At 34.5% G+C, this 22,379-nt stretch overlaps 1 protein-coding gene across 5 annotated transcripts in view; it reads right to left on the bottom strand.

Moving 5' to 3' along the window:
• Positions 1-22,379, bottom strand: part of LOC149781681 (tRNA pseudouridine synthase-like 1) — a 51,808-nt gene that overhangs the window by 15,789 nt on the left and 13,640 nt on the right. For 3 of the 5 annotated variants that reach the window (XM_089935767.1, XM_089935769.1, XM_089935770.1), the window contains 3 exons: positions 14,813-14,896; positions 5,138-5,287; positions 2,605-2,839 (listed from right to left, as the gene is read on the bottom strand). In XM_089935767.1, coding sequence (XP_089791893.1) covers positions 2,605-2,839; positions 5,138-5,287; positions 14,813-14,896 — 469 coding nt within the window. The remainder of the gene's footprint in view (positions 1-2,604; positions 2,840-5,137; positions 5,288-14,812; positions 14,897-22,379) is intronic. The other 2 variants (XM_089935771.1, XM_089935768.1) reach the window with 2 other exon arrangements.

Raw genomic sequence — 22,379 nt, 5'->3', positions numbered from 1 at the left:
CAACAAAAAAGCGGATATTTCACAACATACAGAACTCATGCTTGATGTTAAGATAAGCAGATTATGATATAACAATGCTCTGTTTAAATGGTTTGTCAATATGGACAAAGAATTTGTTTATGTAACAATAGATAAATTTCAGTGCATTTTATATCCAGTTTGTGGTTTGTGGCCTCTGAATTTCTGCACTCCAAACCAATAAAAAACCACATGGTATGTTTTGCAGCCAGTAAGGAAAAACAATCCAAGTTTGCGACATTGGCGAAGACCTACACGATCCCAGAATAAACTTTTTATGTGTTTTTTTTTCTTCTTCTTACTTTTAAGAAGACGAAAATACTTTTTTTGTGTACGAGAAAAATGCATATAAAATTTCAGGAGCCAAGCCACAATCATCTTGTATTATTCATATGCGATCTCTTTCCAAAATGATAAGCAGCTTTCTATATTTTTTCGTACTTTTTAAGATTTTTTTTTTGCACAAGAAAAATACATGTATATGAAATTTCGGGAGCCACACCATGACCACATTATATCCAAATTTGCATTATAACGGAGCATGCTATAGCGGGGTCACACTGTACTACTTTTAGCTAAAGGAAGCTAAAAGTTGTCTGCCAACCAAGACAGTAGTCAGGCAGAGTGATCTCCCCTTTGGTATAAATTTATTGGCACAATGCACCACCCTATCACTGTAGCATAAGGCATGCTCTCTATGGATTTAACTGCAGGGAGGCTGGGAGGGTTTATGAGCATTATGATTGGGTAAGTATTCTTGAAGAAACCTAATTTACTACAAAAAATTGGTTCCTTCTTTAAACACATTACCCAATCATAATACCTTCGGAAAATTAGTAAGAGGTTGAAGGAGGTACATCCATTTACCCTGGAGATATCACATCTGGTCCCTTATGGCATGTGAGACAACTTCTAGGTAATCCAACAGGAGGGGATTCTATCTGTTGGGGTATGGCTTCGAATAGGACCCCCCCTGCAAATCGAGTGGAAGTAATGAAGTCATGTCTTAAGAAGCTCTCAATCGACCACCAGATCGAATTGGGCCCTTTGAGATGACAGACCTCAAAGATAAAACTAGATTGGGCCCTTTGAGATGACAGATCTCAAAGATAAAACTAGAGAAAGTGGACTCTGATCACCATCACATGGCTTAAAATATGTTAGCTGGAGAACAGTTCTGGTCAAATGTTATACTGATGGCAACTGCTGTAACTTTGTGAGCCGAAATGCAAAAGAAGTTCATTGAGCTGGGGTTATTTCTCAATATGCAGAGTGAATACCCCACTGAATCCAGAACTATATCAGGATTATTTTGGATTCATTTCATAATACTGAAAGTTCCTCTCACAATTTTATTCATAACTATGATAATTAAATTATTTGCTAAGTTTTACAAAACTTATTGGTATTCATTCTTTCTGTTACTTAGTTTGTAACCTTAGAGCTGTAACAAATCAGCACATAGAATGATCACACACAGAATCCCAGCATAGGGAATTTGAACAATCACAGAGGGAGTACCCGCATAGGGAATTTTAATGATCACAGAGGGAGTACTAGCATTATTTCAAGAATTCTTCATGAACCTGACATTTTATCACTGACAGTAAAAAGAGAGTGATGAATAGACAGAGGAGTTTATCCAAGGGACAGTTGAGTAGTTCATCATTGACTGGTAAATATCATGGAGAGATCAATGGGCAGATGAATTTACCACTAAATGTATGAAGGGAGTGATGGACAGACGAGGAGTTTATCGCTAACTTTATGAAGGGAGTGATGAATGGACAGACGAGGAGCTTATCGCTAACTTTATGAAGGGAGTGATAAATGGACAGATGAGGAATTTATCACTAACTTTATGAAGGAAGTGATGAATGGACAGACAAGTTTATTGTTAACCTTATGAGAAGAGTGATGAATGGATAGATGATGATTTTATTGCTGACTGTACAAAAGAGGAGAAGAATGCACAGCTGAAGAGTTCAAAAGATGAATTCAAAGAGACTGTACCACAGCTGTGATGAAGGAAAAAAAGAGTTCTTCGTTGACAGTACCAAAGGAGTGATGAAAGAGAATAGTTTATCTTTAACCATAACAAGAGAGTGATGAATGAAGAAAAAAGTTTATCTTATACAATAACAAAGGAGTGATGAATGAAAAAAAAGAACTTATCTTTGACAATAACAAGGGAGTGATGAATGGAGAAAAGAATTTATCTTTGACAATAACAAGGTAGTGATGAAAGAGAAGAGAGTTTATCTTTGATAATAACAAGGGAGTGATGAATGGAGAAAAGAATTTATCTTTGAAAATAACAAAGGAGTGATGATAGAGAAGAGTGATCTTTGACAATAACAAGGGAGTGATGAAAGAGAAAAGAGTTTATCTGTGACAATAACAAGGGTGCGATGAAAGAGAAAAGAGTTTATATTTGACAATAACAAGGGAGTGATGAATGGAGAAAATAATTTACCTTTGACAATAACAAGGGAGTGATGAATGGAGAAATGAGTTTATTTTTGACAGTACCAAGGGAGTGATGAATGGGGAAAAGGAAGATGACTGTGAACATTAAGTAAATACCTGACGCCATAAAAATCCTCTGCTTTTGAAATGAATTTCCCAGAATTCTAGCTGATTCATGGATAAATTCTGGTATTCATCCATCACTGATGATCCTCTCTTGATGTTTATACTCACTGTCAACACAGTGTTTATTGCTTGCTCCAAACCTTTCTGCATCATAAAATTGGCAAAGTCATGTGTCCCTGATAGCAGCTCTGCTGTTTCCAGAAATTTGTCAAAGTCAAAGGGTTGCCTTCAATGCAGACAAAAATAAACAATACATGTATAAGGATAAATAGCAATTATGTTATTTCAAAAATAAAGCATCTAATAAATATTCCTAACTTAAAATTCATTTTTAAGGCTTGAATTTGATCAGCATATTGGATGTTAGAATAACGTTGTCTATGGCAACATGGCATGTACGGCAATGACTGTACCACATCTTGGATGCTATAATATTGTTATGACAACATGACATGCATGGCAATGATTATACCAGATCCTTGATGCAACAATAATGTTGTTATGGCAACATGGTATGCATGGCAATTACTACCAAATTATGGATGCTATAAAAATTTGGTTTTGGCATTATGACATGCATGACAATGACTACCAATCTTGGATGCTATAAAAATGTTATCATGGCAAATATAGCTTGCACAGCCATGTCTAACTAATTAGCCAAAGCAGACAATTCTGCACTCGCCAAACCACTGAGGGAAGACTGTCTGACATCACGTTTATTTCAAGAAATAAAATGGCCTTGAAATATACTACCTTGATGGTATATAGTACAAAAAGTGTGTGCATGATTTGGATTTTTAATGCATATTTAACAATTTTTTTTGGTCATATTGCAAAGATCTCTGCAGTGTGGCAGTTTATAGTGATGTCTAGCACTTGGGCATCATGTCGCAGACATGATGTCTCACCTGGTAACATTATCCTGACACCATGCCAACCAGTCCTAACACTAGCCTCTTAATGCTGAGTGCCTAGCAAGGCGGCTGTTAGTACCATTTTTATAAGTCTTTAATATGACAAGGCTGGTGTACAAAACCATGACCTCCTGCATCTGAGGTAGACACTATAACCACTAGGCCACTGGAGCAGTCTGTATTTACTGTAAAAAGAATGGTTATTCAATCATGAACATATACTTTTGAAAAATGAAAATACTCAGGCCTTATCAATGTGAGGTGTATGAGAGAAAGATGAAGTGATCAGGCCTTATATTCATGGCCTTCTTCATCCCAGGCAGACACTCTAACCATTAGGCCACTGGGGTAGTATTACAAAAAGAAAAATGTCACTGTAATCAAAGACCATACAATATGATATTTTGATGGCATATCCAGTCAACTGTAGTGAAAAGAAAAATGTCACTGTACAGAAAGATCATGAAATATGATACTTTGATGGCATATCCATCAAATGAAGTACAAAGAAACATGTCACTGCATGCAAAGACCCTGAATATATGATACATATATCAATACAGGAATTCTATTTTTGTGAATTTGATTTCTATTTATGGTTTCTCATTTGAATTTTAGCATGATTATATTTTCTATGTCAGTAAATTCACCATGCTTGCAATTTATGTATACAATTTTCAAAATTAATGATAAATTAAATATAATGATTCTTGTGGTGTCAGACAAAGTCCTTACATTGAGATATCTTTTCCCCATGTCACATTCTCTGTAAACTGCTCAAACATATGCTAAAACAAGGTACTTTACTGATGCAGCTATCCTGAAATATTTGTTTTCTATATGCAGCTATATGAGACAGTTGTTAAGTGTAGCTGAGATAATTATTACATTGTAGGTAAATGAGACTATTAGCTTATATTTGGTTGTTACATGTAGCTATATGAGATGGTTGTTACATGTAGCTAAATGAGACGGTTGTTACATGTAGCTAATGAGACAGGCCATTAATGTCTGGTGATGGTACAAAGCTGATGGATGAAACAGGTATATGTAGCTCATTGCATGAAAATCTTGCAACGAAAAACCCCCAATAATAATCAGATAGAGGCTGGAAGGACTGAATTTTGACAATTTTCTCCACCTTGAATATACTGACATTGAACTTGAAATCTTAAAATAAAAACCTTTGTTCTTCAGGGCCAGACATGTTTATTTCTCTATCTATTACAAATAAACATTTTAAAAAATGAATTATTTACAGTTCATCATCTGAAATATTCTGAATAAAATAACCACTCAAAATATACAGCAAGACTGCCTTATGCACAAACAAGGTCAAGGTATTTTTACTGGATCGAGACATGGACACCAAAAAAGTTAAATAGTTAAGAACTATCTTGTTGATTGTTTTGTCTGGGTTAATGGTGGCTAGAGTTATGCAACAGTTTTTCTCACTTAAGATGCATGCTACTGAATTCCCTCCTCCCTCCCTGAAATCATGACATGATACTGGTTCTAATTCGTACTACTACCATTCCTGCCAGCAATGGTGGAAGAATTAATCCCAAAATGATGAATCTACTAACGAGGGTTAGACAAAAACTTACATAATAACAAGGACTCGCTGTAACTCAAAGGGTGAAGGTCCTGCCACCAATCGGTTTCCATGTTTAAGGCAAATACGATAAACGTAACTTCTGGATGCGACCTTTTTTCTAGCAATAAAATCATCTGTCACTCGGCAGGTTTTCCAAATTCTGTGAAAGAAAGCTACACAAAATAAAATAAAACCACAATTCAGTGAAAAAAAAGATATGAAAACAAAAGAACTGACTATTAAAAAAAAGAAAACACAGTTCACTACAGCTTCATAATCTGTACACTATACAAAAAATAAGAGAAGACAGTTCACTACAGCTGTCTGGTATGTAAGCTATATTAAAAACAGGAAAAGACTGTTCAATACAGCTTTATCACATGTAAGCTGATAGCCAATTCCTATAGAAGTCAAATGATAGTCAATTCCTATAGAAGTCAAATGATAGCCAATTCCTATAGAAGTCAAATGATAGTCAATTCCTTATAGAAGTCAAATGATAGCCAATTCCTATAGAAGTCAAATGATAGCCAATTCCTATAGAAGTCAAATGATAGTCAATTCCTTATAGAAGTCAAATGATAGTCAATTCCTTATAGAAGTCAAATGATAGTCAATTCCTTATAGAAGTCAAATGATAGTCAATTCCTATAGAAGTCAAATGATAGTCAATTCCTTATAGAAGTCAAATGATAGCCAATTCCTATAGAAGTCAAATGATAGTCAATTCCTATAGAAGTCAAATGATAGTCAATTCCTATAGAAGTCAAATGATAGTCAATTCCTTATAGAAGTCAAATGATAGTCAATTCCTATAGAAGTCAAATGATAGTCAATTCCTATAGAAGTCAAATGATAGTCAATTCCTATAGAAGTCAAATGATAGTCAATTCCTTATAGAAGTCAAATGATAGTCAATTCCTTATAGAAGTCAAATGATAGTCAATTCCTATAGAAGTCAAATGATAGTCAATTCCTTATAGAAGTCAAATGATAGCCAATTCCTATAGAAGTCAAATGATAGTCAATTCCTATAGAAGTCAAATGATAGTCAATTCCTTATAGAAGTCAAATGATAGTCAATTCCTATGGAAGTCAAATGATAGTCAATTCCTATAGAAGTCAAATGATAGCCAATTCCTATAGAAGTCAAATGATAGTCAATTCCTACAAAAGTCAACAGATCATCAATCACCCATAAAAGTCAACTGGTAGTCAATTCCTATGGAAGTCAAATGATAGCCAATTCCTATAGAAGTCAAATGATAGTCAATTCCTACAGAAGTCAACAGATCATCAATCACCCATAAAAGTCAACTGGTAGTCAATTCCTATGGAAGTCAAATGATAGTCAATTCCTATAGAAGTCAAATGATAGCCAATTCCTATAGAAGTCAAATGATAGTCAATTCCTACAGAAGTCAACAGATCATCAATCACCCATAAAAGTCAACTGGTAGTCAATTCCCTACAGAGGTCAAGTGATAGTCATTTCTCTATAGAAGTTGATATAAAAACTCTCTTCATGTTTAAGTGGTTACAGTGTTACCTCTTTAAAAGAAACTATAGGAATCAAAATAGCCCCTGTTTCTTAAGTTTATATCATTCCCTTTGTTTTAAGTACATATCAGTCCCTGTGTTTTAAGATCATATCAGTCCCTGTGTTTTAAGTTCATATCAGTATGTGTTTTAAGTTCATATCAATCCCTGTGTTTTAAGTTTATCAGTCCCTGTGTTGTAAGTTCATATCAGTCCCTGTGTTTTAAGTTCATATCAGTCCCTGTGTTTTAAGTTCATATCAGTCCCTGTGTTTTAAGTTTATCAGTCCCTGTGTTTTAAGTTCATATCAGTCCCTGTGTTTTAAGTTCATATCAGTCCCTGTGTTTTAAGATCATATCAGTCCCTGTATTTTAAGTTCATATCAGTCCCTGTGTTTCAAGTTCATATCAGTCCCTGTGATGTAAGTTCATATCAGTCCCTGTGTTTTAAGATCATATCAGTCCCTGTGTTTTAAGTTTATCAGTCCCTGTGTTTTAAGTTCATATCAGTCCCTGTGTTTCAAGTTCATATCAGTCCCTGTGTTTTAAGTTCATATCAGTCCCTGTGTTTTAAGTTTATCAGTCCCTGTGTTGTAAGTTCATATCAGTCCCTGTGTTTTAAGTTCATATCAGTCCCTGTGTTTTAAGATCACATCAGTCCCTGTATTTTAAGTTCATATCAGTCCCTGTGTTTTAAGTTCATATCAGTCCCTGTGTTTCATGTTCATATCAGTCCTTGCATTTTAAGTTCATAAAAGTCACCTGTTTTAAGTGAAGGAGCCTTATTCTGAAGGATGCTCAAATAAGTCAGTGTCACAACAATGTAATATCATTCAGTATCATAAATGTGTAATAAATAATAACAGAAAATACAGAATAAAATGATGATGTGTAATCATATTATGACATGGCATGCTGATGAATCAAGAACTTATTAGTGAAATACAATAAGTAGCAGTGACAAAATAAAACTGAATGGGATCCCTGACTATAGCCTTGGTATATGAGGGGTGGCAGTATATAAATGGGCTTTATAATGAAGTACCCTTGTATTCTGGGTTTTATTGAATTTTTGTACTCAGCAACTTTTTCAGGACAAGTGATATTAGACAAGTGACTTGTCCCAAGAACATCATATTTGTCTCATTTTGCATTCATTTTCTGTTGTCTGTCTATACTAGAATATAGAAGGGAAACAGTTATAATTATGTGGGTGTGACTATTGTGATCTTAATTATTAGGCATTACTTTATGTACAGAAATGTCACTTCTGTCTGTGTGGGTTTGATTCTCAGATTCGTCTAATGTGGGTATGTGAGACAGCTTGCCAGTAGCTTCTCACGGGTCAGAGGTTCTTTCTGTGGTTTTCCTGGGTTCTTCCTCCACCATTAATACTGGCCGCCAACACTGGCTATCGTGTGCTGAAAAATGGCGCTAAACCCTATAACAACAAATATGTACAGAAATGTAATGTGCCTATACTTTCACATGTGATTACTTTATGTATTGTAATGTAATGTGCCTATACTTTTAAATGTTTGTGATTACTTTGTGCCTAAAGGCTTGGCTAGCGTGGGTACGTGGGAAAGCCTGCCAGTAGCTTCTCGTGGGTCGGTGGTTCTTTCCTGGGTTTTCCAGGGTTCTTCCTCCACCGGTTATACTGGCCACCATGTATAGCCTATCTAGTGCTAAAAAATGGCGTTAAACCCTAGAACAACAACAACAACAACAACTTTGTGCCTATATCTTTACATATAATTACTTTATGCAATGTAATGTGCCTATACCTTTACATGTATGTGATTTCTTTATGCACTGTAATGTGTCTATAACTTCACATGTGATTACTTCATGTGTTGAAATATGCCTATGCTTTAACATGTATGTGATTTCTTTGTGCAATGTAATGTGTCTATCACATATATGTGATTTGCTTTATGTGTTGAAATATGCCTATGCTTTTACATGTAATAATTGTATGTGATTTCTTTATGTACTGTAATGTGTCTATCACTTCACATATATGTGATTTACTTTATGTGCTGAAATATGCCTATGCTTTTACATGTATGTGATTACTTTATGTACTGTAATGTGTCTACTTTATGTACTGTAATGTGTCTATCACTTCACATGTATGTGATTACTTTATGTACTGTAATGTGTCTATAACTTCACATGTATGCAATTCTTTATGTGCTGTAATGTGTCACTGACTTCACATGTGATTACTTTATGTGCTGAAATATGCCTATATGCTTTTACATGTATGTGATTACTTTATGTACTGTAATGTAATGTGCCTATACTTTTACATGTGATTATATACTCTAATGTGCCTATACTTTTATATCTATGTGATAACTTTATGTACTGCAATATAATGTACAAAAACTTGTACATGTATGTGATTACTTAGTTCCTGTAGCTTTACATGTATGTGATTATGCAATGTAAAGTGCCTATACTTTTACATGTATGTGATTACTTTAGGTATCATAATGCAATGTGCCTATACCTTTACATGTATATGTGATTCCTTTAGGTATTATAATGTAATGTGCCTATACCTTTACATGTATGTAAGTACCTAATGCAATGCAATATGCCTATACTTTCTCATGTGATTAATATATAATTTATATGCCTATACTTTTACATGTGATTACATAATGTAATGTGCCTTTACATTCACACGTGATTACTTTATGTAATGTAATGTAATATACCTATACCTATAAAAAGTTAACTTATCTTTTAATGTCTTATGCCAGTCTTTCCACAAATGGCATAGTAATTCTAAATTAAATTAGTTTCACATGTGGGTTGTCTACATTGAATTTCATTGCTGTTTCTGTAATGTGTATATTTTGTACGCACAATATCAGAAGTACATAGTGACATATGCCATCTTGGGGCTTTTAATTATTACAAAACTCAAAACCATCCTTGATGAAATGCAAGAATAGGTTTTAATGTGTTAGCAAATGGGGGCAAGAAAAACAGTCATTATATTAAAATTTTTAGATTTGAGTTTCCCTTCTACTGGGAATGAACCAACTGATAACCAACAGACAGTGCTACCTGCAGTAACTGTACTTAAGTGATATATTCATCTGATTCTAATCTTCCTAAATCAAGCTATCATATATCTGTGAATGTGTCCTTTTATTATATCTCATAGCATCAACTGACAACAAAGAATTTCATGAATGTAATAATTTAATACAATTTCCCTTTGACTGAGTACCCAGGTAAATGATCATTATAATTAATGGATACACAGGTAGCTGATCAATAGGATTAATGGGTACCCAGGTAACTGATAAAGATTAATGGGTACCCAGGTAGCTGATCATCAGGATTAATGGGTACCCAGGTAACTGATCATTAGGATTAATGGGTACCCAGGTAATGGATCATTAGGATTAATGGGTACCCAGGTAACTGATTAGGATTAATGAGTACCCAGGTAGCTGATCATTAGGATTAATGAAACCCAGGTATTGGATCATTATGATTAATGGTTACCTAGGTAACTAATCATTAGGATTAATGGGTACCCAGTAGGTCATTACTAAATTTGTAACATCTCTATTTGAGATTGCCTCTGCTATGAGTGACAACTTGCCATTAATGGCCAAAATTATGCAGTGACTACAAATGGGGGGGGGGATGTGTTTCAATGCTGCTGTGAATGAATGTATTATAAATGCAAGATATCAAAATTACAAACCTTTATATTGTTCTTGTAACAAAGAATGCCGAGTTGAACCTGCTGACTGTTTCAAAGATTATGGCTCACAAAACATAGAGAAAAAGATGAGTCTGGTTCCTAGTTTTGTTAGATTTATAAAGTTGTATTCCTCATAACTTTTAAGTTTTAAAGAAAACTTGATGAGAAATATAAACTCTAGATCCAAGAAGGTAACAAGCTCAACCCATCAGATGTAAGGTATTCATTACACTGCACCCTTGACAACTCATGCACAACAGGATCCAAAAACATTGATCACACTATAAGCAAAGGGTGTGAGTTAATGAGGCACCTATCAAAGACTAATAAAGGGTTGTAAATCAATGGAGAGAGGCAAAATTAGAGGGGTGTGGCAGGATACATAGTTAAATACCTATTTTATAATCATGCTGAAATCATTTGTAAATAAATATCTTTTTGTACTGTTAAATATTGTGTATTATGTCACTGCTTTGGGTCAATTCTAGTTTTATTGTTCATTCAAAAATTAACTTTATAAAACATAGGGACCAATTTTGATATTATCTTTTTTAAAAATGGGATCCATGCCGGACACAATGGTAAAGCATGTTTGCAAGTTATCAGGGCATGAGTTAATAAGGAAGCAGTATATTATGTGCAGATCTCAATTATCATAGAACCTGTATTATAACAATAATACTATCAGGTTATTTCCTAAGCTCTAGTGTCATGACTCAATGTTCTTAAACTAAGTAGCCAAAAGGAATAAATCCATCAAATTTTGTAACACTTAATAAATAATTTAGTTCTCCAATTTATACAATGAAAATTTGAGAGGAACTTAAAGTATTAAATCCAAAATAATTCTAAAAGTTCTATCACAAGTCCAAAAGAACAGACTGTTCCAAATGAAATTTATGCCTTGAATGTGCTGACATACCAATAGCTTTTAAATGTGCTTAAGTGCCAACAGTCTTGATGCATCACAATGGCATTGCTCAGAACTCTTTTGAATGAATTCACAATAATCCCAAAACAGTACCTAGCCAAACAGTCACATGAACACGTTGCAAATCCAATAAATAATTTAAATGATTCCTCTCAAATTAAATCTAAACATAACATTAAATACTTCTGCAAACTGAAAATATGATCACAGGTGATCTATTTCACAATTAATCCCAGGTGATCTATTTCACAATACATCTCCATGTGCCACATGTACATCCCCACCTGATATATGCTGCAACACTTCAACCATCCAGTTGGAAATTACTACAAACTGTACACGTTTATTTTCTAGACCTCAAACCCAAATACACAACCTGCATCTAGCACATTATCTTAAAATAGAATATACCTTCACTGACAAAAATTAGCTATTTAATATCATGCTTATAAATGATCATTATGACCTACAGTCATGGAAAAAAATTAAACACAATATCAGTATACATAACAAGATCAAATTCTGATTTGAATTTGGTCTACAGACTGGTAACAAATTTTGTGAATCAGATAAATGATTACTTCATTATTATGCAAACATATTACTAATAACCAATCTCATCTGATTATTTTATAAGACTATTTAACAAGTTTTATTAAAATCTGATAAGAAATATAACTGTTAGAACATTGACTAGTGCAGCCGATTGGACGTAAGGTCGTTTCATTAATATGAATGAATTTCACACATAATCATACTTCATTAAGATTTAATCGATAGGCCTCTTTAAAAGTTTGATCAAAATTCTGTCAATACAAGAGTCCTTAGAGTAGTAAAAAAAAACTTCAATCTGATGCAAAATCATCACATAAATAACCAATGGTGTTGCTAATAATGAAACTCCTCAGACATGTCAATGGTACAGACCAATTTACCAAGTCTGATTAAAATCAGGTTAGAAATACAGTCTCAGAATGGCCATCAGGTCTGCCAGTCATATGCAAGATTACATCATTAATAGGCATATATCTTGCCCATAATTACAAAAATTATGCATCTTGATCATATAAGCCTATTTACCAAGTTTGATCAAAATGGATAGGGAACATTTTCTAGAGTTGTAACAAGCTCAGCCAATCAGATGCTAAATCACCAATTAATCTCTGTTCATATTTATTAAAGAGATATCAGTACATATTCTAAATTTGATCAAACTCTGATATGAATTTGGGCTACCAGGTTGGTAACAAACTCAGCCAATCAAATGCAAGGTTACTGCAATAATATGCAGAGGTTTTGCTTATGACTCAACTCATCCAAGATTTTAAAGATACAAGATCATATCGCAAGCTTGATAAAATTCTGATCAGAATTATGACACCCAGAATGATAAAAAGTTTAGCCAACCAGATGCAAGATCACCACATAAACATGTGTACATCTCACTCATTACTGAACTTGCCCAAGACCATAATAATACGAGCATACATTCAAAGTTTGATCACAATCAAGTCAGAATATGGCATTTGGAGTGATAACAAGGTCAGCCACTTAAATGCAAGACGTGACCTCATTAATGTGCATTCATCTTGCTCATTATCGAACTCAGCCACAATTGTGAAGATATTAGCCCATATACCACATCGGATCATAACTGGATTAGAATTATGGATTAGAATGGTGGATTCTTGAGTGGCATCAAGCTCCTTAATCAGATGCAAAATCACGTCATTAATATGTGTGCATCTTGCTCAGTATACAATTATTTAACAGATCTTGGTAATACAATCATATATTGATAAAAAAAATGATCAGAAATATGGCTTTTAACATAGTAATATGGTAAGATTATCTTATTAGCATGCATTGCTCTTGCTCACTAAATAGCCGATATAGATCAAACTTGGATCAGAATTATGGCCTTCAGAATGGTAACAAGGTCACCCAATCAGAAGCAAGATCACCTCATTAATATGCACAAATCTTTCTCTTTACTGAACTTCTGAGTATTAACCACCCACTGTTAATGCAGGGCCATATCATCAGCTCACTTGAAATTACTGCTGAATACTACAGCTGCCTTGGGTCTCAACTTTTGTCATCAAGAACTTATCTAAAAAAATATCAGATAGTCCCAGGCTTTAGTTTGTCCAATTTCTACAAGGCAAAAATACTGATTAGTCCCAGGCTATTGTCTATATAATTTTTACAGCCCTAATATAACTAAGGGAACAATGACCAGTTCCAGGATTCAGGATCTCCAGGTAGTAATCCCTGATACAGGTAATACAAAAGTACACTGACTAGTCCTGGGCTTTTGGCTACCCAATTTGTACAGTTTCTATGAATCCTAAAAGTGGTGATACCCTAGTATAGTTAAAAAAAAGAAAACATTAAGACACAAAATCTATATTATCTTCAATATTTGACATAAAGTAGACTATTAATGCCCCTAAGTTATACAACAAATGTGAGAAGTGCTGGATAAAACGGTAGTGAAGTACAAGGGAAGTACAAATATTTTACACTGATGTTAATCTAAGGTGAGGATGGATGCATGTCAGGATGGAAGGACACAGATGGAGATAGTGATGTTGATCATAGTTGACGATGGATGCATGTCAGGATGGAAGGACACAGATGGACATCAGTGATGTTGATCATGGTTGAAGATGGATGCATGTTAGGATTGAAGGACACAGATGGACATCAGTGATGTTGATCATGGTTGAGGATGGATGTATGTAAAGATAGATATGGAAATGAAAATGATGTTAATCAAGGGTTTTGAATGATACCATGTCAAGATGGATGGACACTTATATCATCCGAGTGATATTTATCTAGGTTGTGGTTGGAAGTATGTAAGAATGCCTAGACTCATATGGATGTGAGAGTGACATTAATAAAGGTGTGAATTAATATATATCAGAATGTTAATTTAGGTGTGGATGGATGGATGTCAGGATGTATGGACACGGATGGACATTAAAGTGAAGTTAATTTAGGTGTGGATGGATGGATGTCAGGATGTATGGACAGGGAAGGACATCAAAGTGAAGTTTATCATGGAACAGGATAGATGTATATAAAGACAGATGATCAGAGATGGGCATGAAAGTTATGTTAATCCTGGGTGTGGATGGATCCATGACAAGATCGGTGGACAATGATGAGAATAAAAAAGTGATATTTATCTAGGTTGTGGTATGGAAGAATGGGTGGACACAGATCAATGTCAGAGTGATGTTAATCTAGGTGTGGGTGGACGATCAGCAAGATGGACTTCCATCAAGTTGAGCTTACCATAAATGTTCAGAAAGATTTTGTTGAAACTGAAAATTCTGCATTATCTTTATTATATTAAAATATTTTACCTTGGGATTTGGTACCATTTACACTGGAATTAGGACTATTTGCCCTCACCCTGACTCAAATACAACTCTGAATAATATCAGTTTCTGGAGGATAAAAAGGTACCTGATTTGATGATTTGCTTTTGCTAGCTGTGAATTTAATGATTTGGTAATAGTGGCTGTCTTGATTTGATTTGGTTCATATGTTCTGCAAAAGAAAATAGAAAGTATCTATTAAAATAGGGGCCAGTAATTGTAACTGCAAAAAAAGTCCCATAAAAGACACTGCAACTCAGTTGTAACAGAAGAAGGTCAGTATAGTTTTTAATTATGTCAAATTTTGATTATTGAAGCGAAATTTTTCAGCATATACAGCTTTTAAGCAGTAACAAAATTCATGGCTAAATGTTATTCTTTCTTCTTCTGAAACACATAACATTTCCAACAGACCATGGTTAATTTATGCTGGTTAGAAATTCACATGAGTACACACATACATATACATGTATATACAGTCATATTCCTCAAAACCACAGTCATATTCCTCAAAACCAAACCTTCAGTATACAGCAAAACCTGTCTTGAGAGACCACTGCTATGAGAGACCACCTGTCTTGAGAGACCAGGTTCTCCATGTACAGATTTAGAGATTATATAGTGTTATAACCTGTTATGAGAGACCACCTGTCATGAGAGACCATTATGTTTTGGCAGAAGGGGTGGTCTTTCAAGACAGGTTCCACTGTACCAGAATCCCCTCAAGGTCTAAATTTTGTGACCCCAATTTTTCCTTCTCTAATATGGTAATTTTTTTCCCCCAGTAAACCCAAACCCCATAACTCTGAGTACCAAAACAAATTTTGATCCCAAATTTCAATTTTGTACTTAAAAACTCCCAATAAAACTGAAACTCTTTTCAAAATTGGAGATGTATTTTCACTGTTAAATTCCTGACTCATACTGGAACAGATTTATTACTGATAGCAAATACTGCAGTGGGCTTTTATGAGTGCATATGTGTGATTTGGACTTTTTATCGTAGCTTTAACAATTTGTCAGTCATATTGCTATGGTGTCTGCAGTGTGTCAGTTTATAATGATGTCTAGCACTGGGGCATCATGTCGCAGACATGTAGCATGATGTCCCACCCAGTCACATCATCCTGACACCAGGCCAACCAGTCCTAACAATAACCTCTTGATGCTGAGCGCCAAGCGAGGCAGCTGTTAGTACCATTTTTATAAGTCTTTGGTATGACTTGGCCCAGGGATTGAACCCACCCCCTCCTGCATCTGAGGCAGATGCTCTAACCACTAGGCCACTGGAGTGGTTGGGCTTATATGAGAGACAAAGACTGGAAAATGTCCCAAGGTCATTTGAGGCTGACATATGACAGTACTTGACATATGTGCCGACTGATTGGGGCTGACAATAGGCAAATCTGAAGTCTTTGTGCCGTACAAAAGAGCAAGCTTTTAAAGTAAATTATTAATGTCAAAATACTTGTAGGTATGCAGTTTAAGATGTGTGTGTCTGTGACTTGGATTTTTAGTGTAGCTTTATCAATTTTCAATTTCAGAAAGATTATGTTTATCTATTTAGTATCTGATTGTGACTGATGCTATTCATTTATATCTTTGATATTTTATAAATAGAATATCAGACCTTATGAACCAGGCATTTGGGGGGCCCCGAGTGGCCGAGTGGTCTAAAGCACTCACCGTTCCGGATCACTGCCATCTCACCTCTGTCTGCGTGAGTTCGAGTCTCTGGCTCAGCTAGCATGGGTATGTGGGAAAGCCTGCCAATAGCTTCTCGTGGGTCGGTGGTTCTTCCTTGGGTTTTCCAGGGTTCTTCCTCCACCAGTTATACTGGCCGCCATGTATAGCCTATCTTGTGCTGAAAAATGGCGTTAAACCCTAGAACAACAACCAGGCATTTGGTCTCACATTTTTGATGCTTTGCTGACAAAGCAGTATAAAAGAAATTCAGATTCAATCAATTGGTCTTTCACTATGAACATTATAAGTTATATAGAGTATTTAAACAGTATGGATGCTGTTGTTTTGATTTTAACGTCATTTTTCAGCACATGACAGGCTATACATGGCAGCCAGTTTATTTGGTAAAGGAAGAACCTGTGAATACCCCCGATATGAACCACCAAACAAACAGAAGCTACTAGCAAGCTTTTCCCCATATCCACATTGACCGAGCCAGACTTGAACCTACACAGACAGAGGTGAGATGGCAGTGATTGGTAAATGTGAGTGCTTTAGACCACTCAGCAACCTAAGGCCCCCAAACATTACTGAGTATCATTCATAATTGTAATGAACATGTAGTAAAGTTATAAAAGCATTTCATACCGCAAATGTTTCTTTCAAAGATGATTGTTTTTAGGCATGAAACAACAGCGTATTTATTCACATGACTGCATGTGATTTTCAGAAGGAACATTAAGTTGTTCAGATAAGGTTTCAATACATACATGTATACTAAAAAAAAAAAAACTAATACATGTAGTTTTCTTAATTTTGTGCACTCTTGCAAACTCAGACAATGATGTTCTCTCTCTCATTGCATAAGTGCTTTGAAAATTACATATTTTCTCATATTTGAGAAAATCTCAACGAACCAATTACCTTTAAAAAACTGAAAAAAGTTTTGGTCCAAAGGAATTTTGCTTGTGAGGGTTTTCACTAAAACAAGTGTCAGAGATCCTTAAATGTTGTCAAGTTCAACAAGACTTCATGGGTACACATGGATTTGCTGTTTGCAATATTTCTTTATTAAACAAAAAAAAAACAAAAAAAAAAAAACAGAACAAATAATTTCCTTGCAAAATACATGTACGTTTCTTCAGGAAAAATTACCCATTCATAATACCCAAGAAGAACTGAGACCTCACAAATCCAGCCCTCCCAGATACTACTTTTAGCTAAGGGGAACTAAAAGTTGTCTGCCAACTATATGTGGCAGTCAGAGTTATCTCTCCTTAGGTATAAGACTTGGCAGCAAAGCCTAAGAATACATCATTTACTATTTCCACACATGCCATGAAGCATGCTCTCGTCACAAGAGACCTCACAAAAGCCAGAATCCACATGGAAGATATACCATTACAAGTTGGAGTTTTTTCTCTCACTTCTAAGGAAAGTATACTCCATTTATATTTCCAACTTTTTCACATTAAGTACCGGCTAAATTTATTTTATGTATGTGCACGTTTCTAGCACTTATAAAAATTCCTACTATATGTGTAATGCCATTACTAACATGTACATATTGAAGAGTTTCTATTCAAAGGCATTTGTAGCATTTGGACACCAACTTCCATGTTCTTACTTGTACTGTGTAAGGTCTGTGGGCTTATTTCATTACAGTTAATTGCCTCATTTTGGATATTGTCGCACCTACTTTGTAAGTACAGTGTGACCCCATTATAGCATGCTCCATTATAACACGAATTCGGATATAACATGGTAGAGGTATAGCTCCCGAAATTTCATAAACATGTAGTTTTCTCATACACTAAATTTTTTTCTTTCTTTCTCAAAAGTACAAAAAGTAACATTTAAAAAGTTTATTATCATTTCTAGGGAAGAAAGAATCCTAATATAAGAAGAGCATACCATGACTCCTGCAATTTTAAACATTTATCTCATACACAAAAACAGTTTGTCTTCATAAAAGTATAAAAAATAACGAGTAAAGTTTATTTGGGGATCATGCTTTGCTTTACCAATGTCAAAAATTGAGATTTCTTTCCCTAACTGGTGACAAAATATACCATCTGGCGAATCCCCCCACCGCTGGAATTGTTGGCTGTTAAAACTTGTATATATAACTTGGGTTTGGAGTGAAGAAATTCAGAGGCACCATGAAAGGAAGCTGCAAACTTGATATAAAATGTACTGGATTTTATTTATTGTTAGATAAACAAATACATTGTTCATATTGACTAACCACCTCAACAGTGCATTGTTATATCATAATCCGCTTATTCTGACATCTGGCCTGAGTACTGTATGCTGTAAGATCTCGGCATTACCTTTTTTTAAAACATTTCTGTTAGTGGAGATCAACCGGATGAGGTACTATCTCGTAATGGATCTTTTGGATGAAATACTATTGGATTAGGCTGCATGCTTGTAATTAATATATTTATTCTGACTGACCTCTGTGTATGGATGGTAAGTAAAATTTTTCTTCTTTTCACTTGTCATCTGTTGGCCTTATTTTAAAAAAAATATTCTGATGCATGCATGAAAGATAGTATCATTCTGCGACCAGAAATGTCACAAAACAACCCCACAAAAAAAATACCCAATAAAAAATGGAGATCTACTAATTGGTCTATCATTGCTACTGGGACTAGGTACAATTGACCAGCTTACATTTAAAAGCAGGAAAAGTAACTGCTACTACCAACCAACGACAGCTAGTTCCTTTTGCTTTTGTTTTTAAAATGTACCCAGAAAAAATAGAAACTGAACACCTTTGAAGCATCGCCCTTACTGTATAAATACTAAGCAAATGTGAAGCAAAAAAATCAGACTCAATCAATGTTCTACAGTTAGTTGATGTTGTTGCCGCAACGAAAAACAGACATCTGTCTGGTCCTCCAAATCTGTCCTTTACCAGTAACTTCAATAATACATGCAATATTCGTCAAAGAAAGTCAACTACATTCTTCAATAAAAACAAATAACCTTTCATCAAAAGAAAGTTGGCACCAAATTTAAATAAATGCAATGGAATCTGATAGAATATTGCATATACCAAAGTGACAGGAATACGATTATTGTACTCGTATGTTACATGTTTAGACTTGAATAAACAGCAACACAAGAAAGAGTGAAAACAACAAGCTTCCAGAATCAAATGCAAAAATAATCTAAGAATAATCCATGAATAAAATTTTAGAAGTCCTAATAATAAAAGTTCTAATGAATTAAAGTTTGAGTCCCAATGAAAAATCCAAGATGGAAGGCAATGACGTATGCTGTAACCTGTACTCTGTTGAAGTCTACAGTCACTTGTAGAAACACAATAAATAATCCTCCAGTTTTGGAAATCCAAATAAAAATTTTAAGAAATATCCTTGTTCAAAAATTCTGTATGAGCACAAAATATTTCCAGAGAAATGAATTAATCTTAAAGAATCTGAAAAATTAAAATCAAACTCAAAAACTCAAAACTTGTCACAACAGAAGAAAACAACTTGACTTCAAGTGCTTAAAAACCCCAAAACTAAGTATTTCCTAATTTTGGATATGCCTAATTGCAAAACAGATGATCATGTGACCATGTTTACATATAAAAATCACATAGCCCCTGTACGTCTTTGATAAGAACCAATCATTTTACTCCGAGAATAAAAGTTGTTTACTTAACCTTCAATTAAGGCCAGGAACTAAGTAAACAATAGAAACAGTGTTTCTATTATTAGGCATTGATGGATAGAGTCAGGTCAAACTGAATTTTCTGGAAAATATCAAATTCCTAGTAAACAAAATTACATTACATTGACATGTAAAGAAAATAAAAGGATTCCAAAACCCTCAAGCAACCAATCAAATCAAACACAAATTAAATCAAATATAAATTAAATCAAATATACATAACAGTACCATGAAAGGTTCATTTCTGCAGGAAACAAAAGTATGCTTAGTGTAGCTACCAACATCAGAATAAAACGTTGTCTAGTTAACTGAAGATGGGGTGGTATCATGCAAAGGTGTTTGTTAAACTTTTTAATTTGTTCAAGTTTTCAATTCCCTATCCACAGCCACAAACCCTGGGCAACCTTGACAAGAGGTTTCTGTCTCCAGCTGACCAAAATCTAGACCAATTTATGTGCATGTACATGTAGCATGTAAACAGTATAGTAATGTGCTACTTGCAACAACTGTAGTGAATTGTTAAGTGGCAACTGGATATAGATCAAGATGAGGATGAGGACTACCATTTGTTGTAATATATATATATATATATATATATATATATATATATATATATATATATATATATATATATATGCTACTTGTGTTTTCAAATGGGACATGAGACATACATGAAGTTTATAACATGTGATCTATACTTGAATTCATCAATTTATTAAATACAAGACAGTACAGTATTCAATGGATTATGGATTGTACTACACAAATGTTATTTTCTATATATAAGTGTTTTTCAGACTAGCTTGCCTTCATTTAATCAAAATCACATATTTTTATGTGCCTGCTTTTACTACCCACCCAACATGTCCGCCATAATTTAGGAAAATGCATCATTTTGCATCAGTTAACTGACTTGGTTGGTTATAACATAGTTTGGTCTATAACACGGTCAGGTTAAGTGTTATAGTGGGGTCACACTGTATCTATAATAGTGCCTCAGGTCCTTTTATGTGAAGTCTTTTGTGTGTAATATAGACAACTGTGTACATTTCTGTATTGTTTCAACTCTGGTCGGACAAGTGCAGGTAAAATTTCCCTACATGGTTTACTAAGCCGTGTCTCACTTATGCACGTGTCTCTAGGTGACACTTGGGTCACGTTTATCCGCATAAGCATTCCATTATATGTAAAGAGCATGACTGGGTAACATATTTAAAGAAAAAACTTTTTTGATTTATCCACATGCCTCTGCAGGTGCTAATAACATAAAAAGTTTATCCCAGTACCATGATTTGATATGGATTTCCACACAAGCTTGTTTTTTTTAAACAAAACATATTTACACAGTATTCATGTCATCAATCATAATGGTGCAATAATAAATCCACTCAAACTTCATCAGTTTGGCAAAAATACTCCTGGTTTTTCTAATACAGATATCTGTTTTCATTTCCCTCCACTGACTGCTGGCATCAGATCAAAGTCTTTTATATCTAAACCAACAAGATTTATTCTCATACATTTGTCAAGAGTGTCAACGATCAGCATACACTGCAGCTTTGTTCTGATAAATTCCAGTGTGAAATCTGTGCACAAATTAAAAGCTTCACACTGAATGTACGCAAGAAATTTCTGTTAAATGAACCACGATCAGATACTGTCCTTTTACAGAAACTAGTTTTTTTCTGTAATTAGCTTTTTGAGAGTCCACTATGATAATTATTGTTACTTGTGCACAATGAACTTAAAAATCCCCCATTCAGTACTTCACTGCTTTCTCTTGATTGATAATGAGTAATTGTGTCATTGTGATCATTATCAATCAGCTACATGTCGCTAAAATTTGAAGGAAAAGTGTTGGGCTTATACAGACCTGTTAGGATGGTAAAATTTTCTGTCCTGATATTATATTTAAAAAACATTTAGCATGGTATTCAGTAGAAAACATAGTGAATGTCCACGTGAATCCTGATAATCAACATCTGGGTAATGGTTTTAACTGTGCAATTGCTTTATCCTGATAATCGGCATCTGGTAATGGCTTTGACTGTGCAATTGCTGTTATCCTGATAATCGGCATCTGGGTAATAGCTTTGACTGTTAACTTGCTGTTATCCTGGTAATCGGCATCTGTGTAATGGTCTTGACTGTACAATTGCTGTTATCCTAGTAATAAGCATCTGGGTAATGGTCTTGACTGTAAAATGTTTGCTGTTATTCTAATTAAAAAATAAGTTAGTTTTCTCAAGAAGAAACTCATCCTTTTACTGAGAGAGGGTCTT

Source organism: Sinohyriopsis cumingii, chromosome 15, assembly GCF_028554795.1.
Source record: "Sinohyriopsis cumingii isolate HCF-2022 chromosome 15, ASM2855479v2, whole genome shotgun sequence".
NCBI classification, from domain to species: domain Eukaryota; kingdom Metazoa; phylum Mollusca; class Bivalvia; order Unionida; family Unionidae; genus Sinohyriopsis; species Sinohyriopsis cumingii.
The sequence above is the reverse complement of the archived record's forward strand: the minus strand, read 5'-3'. Positions and strand labels throughout refer to the sequence as shown.